The sequence below is a fragment of the Gobio gobio genome (assembly GCF_949357685.1).
Source record: "Gobio gobio genome assembly, chromosome: 15".
Classification (NCBI taxonomy): Eukaryota; Metazoa; Chordata; class Actinopteri; order Cypriniformes; family Gobionidae; genus Gobio; species Gobio gobio.
This window is the reverse complement of record NC_137108.1, coordinates 951,499-965,000: the sequence shown is the minus strand read 5'-3', so window position 1 is coordinate 965,000 and position 13,502 is coordinate 951,499. Positions and strand designations below refer to the sequence as shown.

Here is a 13,502-nt window from a genome sequence, read left to right as displayed (position 1 = left end):
TTCATGACTTCAGCATGTTTATTAGGCTACTGTCACTTTAAGAGCTAACGCACAGATCCAATATACTGTTACACACACGCTCTTTCTCAGTGTTTTCCTTCACTTAAGACAGAACCCACTGTGTTTACGAGGATACTTTTGACATATTTGTGTGTTGGCAATTTGACCGTTTAGGCGCGTATCTGAATACTTCGCTTATGCGCATTCTGCTCCGTCTCAGACATAGGGAACAGCGTCTCTTTCGCGGCTTAGTGCTCTTTTAATAACTCTTTAAAGGGGTGGTTGATTATGATTTATAGTGAAAAGTAGTGAGTGTGTAGTGTCGCAGTTTGAGCATAAACAACATCTGCAAAGTTATGACGCTCAAAGTTCAAAGCAAAAGGAGATATTTTCTCTTTAAGGACTACAACAAACGGCTGGTCGGGACTACAATGAGTCAGTGACATCACTACCCCTAACATTTACATAACCCCGCCCCCGGGAACACACAACAAAGGGGGTGAGATTATCATGAAAGAATATGCTAATCAACGACTGAAGAGGGTTAACTCATAAACTCATCCTCTATCCCTTCAGAAGCGTCCTGTCTCGTTCTACATGTGTGTGTGTGTGTGTGTGTCCTGTCTCGTTCTACATGTGTGTGTGTGTGTGTGTGTGTGTCCTGTCTCGTTCTACATGTGTGTGTGTGTGTGTGTGTGTGTGTCCTGTCTCGTTCTACATGTGTGTGTGTGTGTGTCCTGTGTCGTTCTACATATGTGTGTGTGTGTGTGTCCTGTCTCGTTCTACATGTGTGTGTGTGTGTCCTGTCTCGTTCTACATGTGTGTGTGTGTGTGTGTGTGTGTGTGTGTGTCCTGTGTCGTTCTACATATGTGTGTGTGTGTCCTGTCTCGTTCTACATGTCGTCTCTTCTTCTGGAGTCTCTCCATCATTGTCAGACTCTGGTTTGATCATAAAAGGCTGAACAGTTTCTGTCATGTTCAGTGTGTGTGTGTGAGAGTGTGTGTTTGTGTGAGGTCATCAGAGCTGCTAACATGAGCTCTTGAAGCTCCGCCCCATGCGCAGCAGCTCATTTGCATTTAAAGGGACACACACAAAAACGGCACGTTTTGGCTCACCCTCAAAAAGTGACAATTTTAACATGCTATAAAACATTATCTGTGGGGTATTTTGAGCTCAAACTTAACACACACACACACACACTCTGGGGACATCAGAGACTTATTTTACATCTTGTAAAAAGGGGCAATAAACCACCCCTTTAATATCAATCACGTCTTGAGTTGAGCATCAGTCGACTGCATTTTACATCACTCTCTTATTCGGCTGATTTGGATGTAAAGTTTGTCTTAGGGAGGAATGAAAGCGCTCCGCTGTGAAGAAAAGGAAAGTGCGGCAGCGGCACAATAATCGCTTTACCTCGATTATCCTGTTTTCATGATCGTTGGAAGCCAAAATCAAAATATGTCCTAACACGTCATCCGTCGTTTGTGTCTATGGGCAGGACTGATGGGAGCAGCCTCAGATCAGTTCAGTATAAAGATTTAACCAATTCTGCTTTAGCTGCAAGTATGGCCTAAACAGGTGTAATCTGTTGCAAGTAAATATCTTGATAGTTAAAGAAAAGCTTTCCTGTAGCTCAAACAGTAGAGCATGGCGCTAGCACCAAGGTCATGGGTTCGATTCCCAGGGAAAGCAAGAACTGACAAAAAATGTAAAAATGTGTACCTTGAATGCAATGTAAGTCGCTTTGGATAAAAGCGTCTACCAAATGCATAAATGTAAATGTAAAGACTGACAGAGGGAGGCGTACTAGTTTCTGACATGTTCAGTGTGTGTGTGTGTGTGTGTGTGTGTGTGTGTGTGTGTGTGTGTGTGTGTGTGTGAGGTAATCAGAGCTGCTAACATGAGCTCTTGAAGCTCCGCCCCATGCGCAGCAGCTCATTTGCATTTAAAGGGACGCACACAAAAACGGCACGTTTTGGCTCACCCTCAAAAAGTGACAATTTTAACATGCTATAAAACATTATCTGTGGGGTATTTTGAGCTCAAACTTCACACACACACACACTCATCAGGAGTTCCTAAGTAGGTGTAATCTGTTGCATGTATGGCCTAAATAGGTGTAATCTGTCGCAAGTATGGCCTGAGTAGGTGTAATCTGTCGCAAGTATGGCCTAAATAGGTGTAATCTGTCGCAAGTATGGCCTGAGTAGGTGTAATCTGTCGCAAGTATGGCCTAAGTAGGTGTAATCTGTTGCATGTATGGCCTAAGTAGGTGTAATCTGCTGCAAGTATGGCCTAAGTAGGTGTAATCTGCTGCAAGTATGGCCTAAATAGGTGTAATCTGCTGCAAGTATGGCCTAAGTAGGTGTAATCTGTCGCAAGTATGGCCTAAATAGGTGTAATCTGCTGCAAGTATGGCCTAAGTAGGTGTAATCTGTCGCAAGTATGGCCTGAGTAGGTGTAATCTGTCGCAAGTATGGTCTAAGTAGGTGTAATCTGTCGCATGTATGGCCTAAATAGGTGTAATCTGTCGCAAGTATGGCCTGAGAAGGTGTAATCTGTCGCAAGTATGGCCTGAGTAGGTGTAATCTGTTGCAAGTATGGCCTGAGTAGGTGTAATCTGTCACAAGTATGGTCTAAGTAGGTGTAATCTGTTGCATGTATGGCCTAAATAGGTGTAATCTGTCGCAAGTATGGCCTGAGTAGGTGTAATCTGTTGCAAGTATGGCCTGAGTAGGTGTAATCTGTTGCAAGTATGGTCTAAGTAGGTGTAATCTGTTGCAAGTATGGCCTGAGTAGGTGTAATCTGTTGCAAGTATGGCCTGAGTAGGTGTAATCTGCTGCAAGTATGGCCTAAATAGGTGTAATCTGCTGCAAGTATGGCCTAAGTAGGTGTAATCTGCTGCAAGTATGGCCTGAGTAGGTGTAATCTGCTGCAAGTATGGCCTGAGTAGGTGTAATCTGTCGCAAGTATGGCCTAAGTAGGTGTAATCTGTCGCAAGTATGGCCTAAGTAGGTGTAATCTGTCGCAAGTATGGCCTAAGTAGGTGTAATCTGCTGCAAGTATGGCCTAAGTAGGTGTAATCTGTTGCAAGTATGGCCTGAGTAGGTGTAATCTGCTGCAAGTATGGCCTAAATAGGTGTAATCTGCTGCAAGTATGGCCTAAATAGGTGTAATCTGCTGCAAGTATGGCCTGAGTAGGTGTAATCTGTCGCAAGTATGGCCTAAGTAGGTGTAATCTGTCGCAAGTATGGCCTAAGTAGGTGTAATCTGTCGCAAGTATGGCCTAAGTAGGTGTAATCTGCTGCAAGTATGGCCTAAGTAGGTGTAATCTGTCACATGTATGGCCTAAATAGGTGTAATCTGCTGCAAGTATGGCCTAAATAGGTGTAATCTGCTGCAAGTATGGCCTAAATAGGTGTAATCTGTCGCAAGTATGGCCTAAATAGGTGTAATCTGTCGCAAGTATGGCCTGAGTTGGTGTAATCTGTCGCAAGTATGGCCTAAATAGGTGTAATCTGCTGCAAGTATGGCCTGAGTAGGTGTAATCTGTCGCAAGTATGGCCTGAGTAGGTGTAATCTGTCGCAAGTATGGCCTAAGTAGTTGTAATCTGCTGCAAGTATGGCCTAAGTAGGTGTAATCTGTCACATGTATGGCCTAAATAGGTGTAATCTGCTGCAAGTATGGCCTAAATAGGTGTAATCTGCTGCAAGTATGGCCTAAATAGGTGTAATCTGTCGCAAGTATGGCCTAAATAGGTGTAATCTGTCGCAAGTATGGCCTGAGTTGGTGTAATCTGCTGCAAGTATGGCCTGAGTAGGTGTAATCTGTCGCAAGTATCTGAGTAGGTGTAATCTGTCGCAAGTATGGCCTGAGTAGGTGTAATCTGTCGCAAGTATGGCCTGAGTAGGTGTAATCTGTCTCAAGTATGGCCTGAGTAGGTGTAATCTGTCGCAAGTATCTGAGTAGGTGTAATCTGTCGCAAGTATGGCCTGAGTAGGTGTAATCTGTCGCAAGTATGGCCTGAGTAGGTGTAATATGTTGCATGTATGGGCTAAATAGGTGTAATCTGTTGCATGTATGGCCTAAATAGGTGTAATCTGTCACAAGTATGGCCTGAGTTGGTGTAATCTGTTGCAAGTATGGCCTGAGTAGGTGTAATCCGTCGCAAGTATCTGAGTAGGTGTAATCTGTCGCAAGTATGGCCTGAGTAGGTGTAATCTGTCGCAAGTATGGCCTGAGTAGGTGTAATCTGTCGCAAGTATGGCCTGAGTAGGTGTAATATGTTGCATTTATGGCCTAAATAGGTGTAATCTGTTGCAAGTATGGCCTAAATAGGTGTAAAATGTTGCAAGTATGGTCTAAATAGGTGTAATCTGTCGCAAGTATGGTCTAAGTAGGTGTAATCTGCTGCATGTATGGCCTGAGTAGGTGTAATCTGCTGCATGTATGGCCTGAGTAGGTGTAATCTGTTGCAAGTATGGCCTAAGTAGGTGTAAAATGTTGCAAGTATGGTCTAAGTAGGTGTAATCTGCTGCAGATTACACCTAAGTAGGTGTAATCTGTTGCAAGTATGGCCTAAGTAGGTGTAAAATGTTGCAAGTATGGTCTAAATAGGTGTAATCTGCTGCAAGTATGGCCTGAGTAGGTGTAATCTGTCGCAAGTATGGCCTAAGTAGGTGTAATCTGTCGCATGTATGGCCTAAATAGGTGTAATCTGCTGCAAGTATGGCCTGAGTCGGTGTAATCTGTCGCAAGTATGGCCTGAGTAGGTGTAATCTGCTGCAAGTATGGCCTGAGTAGGTGTAATCTGTCGCAAGTATGGCCTAAATAGGTGTAATCTGCTGCAAGTATGGCCTAAATAGGTGTAATCTGCTGCAAGTATGGCCTGAGTAGGTGTAATCTGTCGCAAGTATGGCCTAAGTAGGTGTAATCTGTCGCATGTATGGCCTAAATAGGTGTAATCTGCTGCAAGTATGGCCTGAGTAGGTGTAATCTGTCGCAAGTATGGCCTGAGTAGGTGTAATCTGCTGGAAGTATGGCCTGAGTAGGTGTAATCTGTCGCAAGTATGGCCTAAATAGGTGTAATCCGTTGCATGTATGGCCTAAATAGGTGTAATCTGCTGCAAGTATGGCCTGAGTAGGTGTAATCTGTTGCATGTATGGCCTGAGTAGGTGTAATCTGTTGTATGTATGGCCTGAGTAGGTGTAATCTGCTGCAAGTATGGCCTGAGTAGGTGTAATCTGCTGCAAGTATGGCCTGAGTAGGTGTAATCTGCTGCAAGTATGGCCTAAGTAGGTGTAATCTGTTGCATGTATGGCCAAAGTAGGTGTAATCTGTTGCATGTATGGCCAAAGTAGGTGTAATCTGTTGCATGTATGGCCAAAGTAGGTGTAATCTGCTGCAAGTATGGCCTGAGTAGGTGTAATCTGTCGCAAGTATGGCCTAAGTAGGTGTAAAATGCTGCAAGTATGGCCTAAGTAGGTGTAAAATGCTGCAAGTAAGTATCTTGATGGTTAAAGACTGACAGAGGGAGGCGTACCTGTGTGAGTGCGAATGTGAGCCAGGAAAGCCATGGAGTTGCTGCTCTTGCACACTTTACCGCAGTACTTGCACACGCTGCCCTGGTTCTCCTGCCGCTCTCGGTTGATCTGCTCGGTGTCCTCCATCACATACTTGTTGACTTCCCTCAGCAGTTCCTCGTGCTTCTCTTTGATATGCACGAACAGCTCCTGCTCGGTCTGGCAGGGCTCGCTGCACCGGACGCACTTGAAGCTGGCTCCTCCATCCGGAAGGTCCTCCACGCTGCCGGTCTCGTTGCGCATGTGTGCCGCGCTGCTCAGGTGCTGCTGCAGGTTACTCTCTGTGTAGAACGACTTGCCACACAGCAAGCAATGGAAATGCTTCTCCTTGGACGGATGCTTCATGGAGATATGGACATTCAGGCCACTCAAGCCATCGGCCAGGAACCCACAGTCCTCGCAGCGGATCCGCGGGACTGGTTTGGTCTTCGCGTCCTGGGCTTTAGGCTTCCTGTTGGCCTGCTGCTGCATTTGGTCTCCGTCAAGCAAGATCTGCTTGTGCTCTGGTAATGTTTTTAAAGGGTAAATGCAGGCATCAAACTGTATTCCTCTGAGGGGTTTCTCACCAGAGGCACTGTCCTCTCCCAGGTCAGCAATTTCGTCCTCATAGAACATGTCCATATCCTCTTTCTCCATCGACTGGACTGCGTCGGACTCGTTTGGATCAGTGGGGGATTCTTCGTTGTCTTTGGAAGTGTTCTTCTCCTCATCTGCACATCTCTCCTCAGATGTCGAATCCTCAGTCGGAACCGATCCGTCCTCCGGTCCGGCGACCGCCTCGGGTTCTTCAGAGCTCCCGCTCTCTCTCTTCAGGTAACCCTCGCGCTTCTGCTTGTGTTTTTCTGTCGCCATGTGCCTGAACATCTCTCTCCGGGTCACCGTGTAGTAGCTGCACGCCAGACAAACAAACTCAAAGTCTTTGGTGTGCTTGCGCCGAACATGGAGGGCAAGAGACGGCGTGGAGTGAGCGACAAAGTCACACTGGGAGCAGATGTTCCCCGAGTCAGGCTTGCTCTTCTTGCACGGCACACCGGAGGGATCGGAGTCCACTTCATCAATAGTCGTCTCGATCTCCGCCACTTCCACCTCTGTCTTCTTGGCTTGCTCCGAGTCCAGCAGAACTACCCCGCTGTCCTCACTCCCGGCCGCTTGCATTTTGTTGATGTGCTTTTTGGTCTCACAGTGGCGGTCCATGTCGCCTTTGGTCACACAGTAGTAGTTGCAGAACTTACAGACGAAGCTGTAGAGCCGGCTGTGTCTCCGGCGTATGTGGACGCTGAGGTTGGTGGCGTTGGAAGCCACGAGCCCACAGTGACTGCAGATGGTTTCGTTGGACGTCTTCGGCCTGCCGCGCTTCCGCTTGTGCGGAGAGTCTTTCCTTGAGGCCTCGGGCGGCTCTTCTGCTTCCTGATCCTCCTCGGCGTCCTCCCTCTGATCCGACAGAATCACCAGGATCTTTTCCACACAGTCTTTAAACAGAGGGCTGATGCTCTTCTCTCCGGCCAGCTGTTGGTGGGCGTCCTCGGCCAGGTGGAGCTCCATGGCCTCGGTGGTGCTGGTGTAGTAGTGGCAGACCCGGCAGTGGAAGCGGTGCTCGGACGGATGCCGTGTTTTAATGTGCTGCGCTAGCATTATAGAGCTTTCGGCTGTGAACTCGCACCGGCCACACAGATGTGGAGACCTACCTTTAGTCGGACGCGTAGATTCGGGAGTCTTCAATGAATCCTGTTCCTCAAGCATCTCATCTGTATCCTTTTTATTATCATGTTCTGCGTGTGTGTCCTTGCCTTCTTTAGAGGTCTCGTTGGGCTCGTCCTCCTTCCCCGATCCACATGGACTGGGCTGGACTATCTCCAGCAGCATCTGAGTGGGACTGGCTGGTTCCGCCTCATCTCCGGAGGGCTGGTCCGTTTGAGACACGTCTGATGGCTTCTCTTCCAACGCATCGGTTTCGTGTAGCGGTGGTGTGTTTTGTAAAGAGCTCACCCCTGGGGCGATCACAGTGCCTCCTTTATGAGAGTGTTTCCTTGTTGAGTGGATTTTCAGTGCAGTTTGAGTTTTGGCAACGAAGCTGCAGAGTGAACAGGCCAAAGCTTCAGTGGTTTGTGGAGAGCCGCGTTCTTCAGACTGATCCTCCGCTGTGGCCGTCTCACTTTCTTCAACTTCACACACGTGTCCTGAATCATCAGATGCATTCGCACGTTTAGGTGCAGATGAAACATCGTCTGACTTTTCCTTAGATTGGTCCTTGTCCTTCCCAGATCTTAATTTCCGCTTGGGGTTGTCCATGTTGCTGTGGGTTCACGTGCAGTAATCACAAGACTTCATTTGAAGGATCCATGGAGCGTTCTGTGAAAACAAAAACATTAACATTTGTACAAGTTAAAATGGGTGCATTAATGTATGCGATTCAATTTTCCAGTTTGTCCAGATTTCATTCTTGCAGGGCTCCTCGGACAGGCACTCTTGAGATTCTGGTAGCCCGAAAAAACAAAAACACAAACTAAAAAACACATTTGGTTCTAACTAGGGATGCACCGATATGAACATTTTGGCCGATACAGATAACCGATAATTCTTAATATTTGAAAGCCGATAACCGATATATTGGCCGATAAATCTAAATACAAATTTTAATAAACTCTGAGACCCTGATTACAAAAACAAAAGGCTCACCATTAAAAGCCATGTCCCAAACACTTCAACATAAATCAAACCTATACACTACAGCCTATTTGAACCAGTGTGAGATTCCTTACCTTTTCAAATTAATTTTACACTCCTATGGCCAAATTTTTTTTTTTAACACTTTACAATAAGGTTTAATTTTTGTTAGTATTAGTTAACCAACAATGAATGAACAATACTTCAACAGGATTTATTAATTTTAGTTCATGTTAATCTCAACATATTCAGACCCAAAGTTGTGTCTTTTAACATTAGGTATGAACTGTGAATTGACTGTTACAAAACACAAACATTTTATTACTAAAAGAAACAAAGGTTATTGCTCTCTGTTTGTTCATGATAGTTAATGCATTAATAAAATGAGACCTTATTTGTAAAATGTTACCAAAAATTATATTGTCTAAAAAATAAAAATAATATACCTAAATAATGCAAACAAGTAATTGAACAGCATTACTGAGGCTGCATAATAAAGAATCAGAATGCAAGTGCATGAAATAACCTCCGCACAGACGATAAAGAAATGGTTTTAATCAAACCATATTGTTGATGGAAATGATACGAGAACAATAAAAGTGCTAATTATAAAAAATAATGCTTCTGTGTTTTTGAAAAAAAAAATATGTTTAATATTACAGTAATAGTAAACATCTGTAATATTAGTCTAGTCTATTAGGAATAATGTTGCTGTTTGAGAGCGCGCTGAAGCTGGAGAGAATGAACGAACAACCATAAACTGAAGCGCTTAGAAGTTTAATTAACAACTAAACGCATCATATATGAGAACAATCAGATATTTATACAAAATAAATATAATATTACAACTTATATTAGCACAAAATCACGCATAGGTGAAGGGTTCTAACTCCTGTGGATGCTCTTCCCCTGTTTGAGAGCGTGCTGAAACTGAAGATGATCACCGGTACAGTGAAGCACTGCGGGTTATTGACTTAACCAAACACATCCTATATGACTTTAATCAGATGTTTATACTACAAAAACGTAATATTACGACTTACATATGCTTAAAATGACGCAAATGCACAAGCGAACTTGACTGTGCTTGTCAGAATGCGTTGTTGACGCTTCCCACAACAGCGCGCTGAAAAACAACTAAACCCCGAGAATTCACTACGTTTTATAACAGAAATATTCTCATTGCAGTGTTATGTATAGGACAGTCCCAGTAGTTATTAATGCTGTGCATTTCTGTTTGAAATGCGCGCGCCGGTACAATGAAGTGCTTTACTGCATCGTTAATTAACTCAACCAAACGCATCCTATATGGGATTATATACACAAAATGATAAATATAATATTACAACTTACAATGGCACAAAAGGCTGTGAATGCACAAGCGAACTTGACTGTGCTCGTCATGAAGGTGTAACTTGTCATGGGCGCGCTCTTCCCTCAACAAACGCGCTGAAACACAACGCTCTTTTACAGCCTATTCTATTCTCATTATCATTTTATGTAGATTATAGAAGACTTGCGCTGCACATGTTGCACATAACTGTATTTTCCTTTTCGAAGTGATTCCAAACATATTTAGAGCAATTCAAACCCATCATGGTGGACAGCGCGTCCGTCTCAGCTGAAGGAAATAATACATTATCTATCGGCTTGACTATATCGGTCAAATTTTCTTATTGGACCGATAACGATAACATCAAAAATAATCATTTATCGGCCGATAACGATATGTTGCCGATATATCGTGCATCCCTAGTTCTAACCCTGAACTGATATTTATCTGAATTTCTATTCTGACCTGTCTTTTTTTGGATAAGCAGAACTGAAATACCGGTGTAAATCTATGCACCTCTTAACATTCGTGACGTAGGGATTACCAGTCCACACACACACACACACACACACACACACACACACACACACACACACACACACACACACACACACACACACACACACACACACACACACACACACACACACACACACACACACACACACACACACACACACACACACACACACACACACACACACACTAAATCTGTTCAATCCGACTGGATATAGGCTTTATTAGTTTACTGTCATACACACACACCGTGTTTCACAGAGTTGCCTCCAGTGATGCCAGTAACGCGTTACTCTAATCTGACTATTTTCCAGTAGCGAGTAATCTAACGCGTTACTATTCCCAAACCAGTAATCAGATTAAATTAATTTATCCAAGTCACTTTGAGTTACTATTTTTGTCATTTTCCTTAGTAAAAATATATATTTTTGCTTTCTTCTTGCATCTGGGGGAGAGCATTTATGTTAAGTGAAGTCAAGAAAGACTGTATTACATTTTTTATTAAAACATGTTTTTTTTTCAGGAAATATTTTTTAATTTCAACTTAAAATGTCAGGAGATGCATTGTTGGCGTTACTGTTAAAAATGCACTTCCAGTAAAGTGAGTGTTGGCAAAAACGGTTGTCATTTCTATGTCGAGGCGGCCGGGGTGTTGTCTGAATGTAACTAATAAAGTAACTTGTAATCTAACTTAGTTACTTTTAAAATCAAGAAATCTGTAAAGTAACTAAGTTACTTTTTAACGGAGTAATCAGATTACTTTTTCAAAGTAACTGTGCCAACACTGGTTGCCTCAGTTATTAAACAATATTTCAAGTATGTTCCTTTGTGTTTTATATAATGAGCACTAGGAGGTGTTCTAGGCGTGTGTTCTCCTTGATTGGTTTTCCCTGAAGAGTTGAAATGAAAGTAAAAAAGTAATGCACGTTCGTTGCATTTGACCATGAAATGAGAGTTGTGTCTTTATCAAACAAACACAATAATGATTTATCTCCCATCCACGCACAATTCATTTGAATGTTATAGATTTTTTTAGTTCTTGGCCTGCCTGACCGGTGGATATAGAACCGCGCATCGCTCACACACACACACACACACACACACACACACACACACACACACACACACACACACACACACACACACACACACACACACACACACACACACACACACACACACACACACACACACACACACACACACAGCCCCCATGTTATCAGAATAGAATACACCGCACGCAGAGGTGTTTAAATTATTAAAACGAGAGGCATATCTTAACTTTAATGTCACTTTTATCATGTAATCTACCTTTATACAACGTGTTTTACACATATGTGGGGAACACATTAACACCAGATACTGACTGGTTTTCGGATCCCCCAATACAGTAAAAAGTGTCCTTTTATTGTGTCCAGCCTAAGGCACACCTGAGCAATAATCCTGCTGTCTTATCAGCATCTGGATATGCCACACCTGTGAGGTGAAGGACTATCTCGGCAAAGGAGAAGTGCTCACTAACACAGATTTAGACTGTGAACAATATTTGAGAGAAATAGGCCTTTTGTGTACATAGAAAAAGTCTTAGATCTTTGAGTTCAGCAAAACTGAACTGTTATTTTCGGCAAAAACAAAAGTTTGTTTATAATTGTGCTCAGTGTAGTTTGCACATCATTGACCCAAATACAGCGTTTGTTCTGTTACCTGCAATGTGTTTGTTTTTCATTTATTACTATCTTTTCATTTGATTTCTTTAATGCAGTGCAATACAATATTTGAATATTAAATATCACAATATAGTCCTCTGATAATCAATAGATAATCAATAGATCCACAGCGACCTGTGACACGACGACCTCTACAAAGGTCACTGCCTCCCTCATGCAGCTTCTAGTAAACACAGGTATTATTCTATGATATTACATATACATATTTATGATATGAAGATATCAGAAGATTCTTTTTGTATTTAATCAAAATAATATATAAATAATACAATCATAATAAATTACACGACACATATGAGGATGGTGTGTGAAATGAGCAGCTCATATTACACAACTGAACTCTGTTTATCTTTTATTTAAGCGAAATGACTGTAAAACACAATCATCACTGAACTGAAGTGCTTTTAATCTTCATATCTGAACTCTTACACGCTATAAACACACATAACTTCTTGACATTCTGATATAAACTCTTGTATATTGTGTGTTCAGTGGGGTGTTTAATCTAGCTTGATTTATAATAAACTATAAACCTTTTAATAGCCATTCCAGACACGGAAACATTGATAACACCGCAGAAACTGGTTGAGAAACTGCATTTATTATCATTCTCTGTTGTGTTTTACCTCAGTGTTTAATTGTTGTGGTTGAAATGTAAATGAGAATCGTGTCGTTATTAAGAGTTTGATATGTGCGTGTTCTGTTGAGCTGAAACTGTGTGTTTTACGATGGAAAAGCGTTAATCGGGAATAATAAACTTTAATTCGTCCTTTTGGCTGTGTTTATCTTTTCTCTCTGACATGAAACATTTTCCGTTTTACTTCCTGTTACCTTGACTGTTGCTGACGTGAGTTTCGTCCAATCAGAAGGCCAGTTTCTTGCGCTCGTCCAATGGAAACGCGGGGAAGGCGGGCGTTCGCTTGAGTGCTGGAAACGACGGCGGCACAGAGGCCCCAAAAGCGCATCATATGCGACTTACAAATCCTTCACATTACGCGCGACTGGGCGACGGGAACAGAGTTAACACCCATACATCGCGCTTCCAAACATCAGATCTGTACTCACGTGGTCAATAAAAGTCATGTTTGAATGCCATTACCTGAAATGTCGCTCGTATTCTCTCACTTCGCGCGTTCTGCTCTTGGTCACAAACGGCGCACCGTAGTCTGCTAGCTGTTACGTCACAGGAGGCTCGAGCGCAGCCAGACCCTCTCACTGAAGGAGGAGATGTGAAGCTCAAAGCGGCTCGCTCGGGTCACGTGTTCCGATCGCCGCGCGAAACACAGCACGCGGGCGCCATCTGCTGGTCAAAAGCGTGTATAACACACCGCCCGAACACACATTTACACAGCATTTACCAGTTGTGTAGGCAGATCTTTTAAATGTAAGCTAGTTAAGCTAGTTAAATATCTGTACAATGTGTGTTGTTTGTTTTGTGTGTTATTATGATTGGCAAACTAGACCAATCAGAAGTTAAATATTCTCTTTTTTGAGTTATACACGCATACGCATTAAAATGTATTTAATCAATTAAATATGAGTATACATTACAAAACAGACACGGTAACGCCGCCTAGCGGTGAACGTCAGGATTATAAAATATTTGGAAATACTGACGTAACGCAGGCACGCGACCTCATTGGCTGAAACATCACGTGACTGCGCGTTTGAGA

The 13,502-nt window shown here is 43.1% G+C and overlaps 1 protein-coding gene across 3 annotated transcripts in view; it reads right to left on the bottom strand.

Moving 5' to 3' along the window:
- Positions 1-13,012, bottom strand: part of znf407 (zinc finger protein 407) — a 34,110-nt gene extending 21,098 nt beyond the window's left edge. Inside the window, exons 1-2 of one of the 3 annotated variants that reach the window (XM_079838042.1) lie at positions 12,661-13,012; positions 5,550-7,938 (exon numbers count right to left, since the gene is read on the bottom strand). In XM_079838042.1, coding sequence (XP_079694168.1) covers positions 5,550-7,878 — 2,329 coding nt within the window. In that variant the 5' untranslated portion in view covers positions 7,879-7,938; positions 12,661-13,012. The remainder of the gene's footprint in view (positions 1-5,549; positions 7,939-12,660) is intronic. The other 2 variants (XM_079838041.1, XM_079838043.1) reach the window with 2 other exon arrangements.
- Positions 13,013-13,502: the final 490 nt, after the last annotated feature.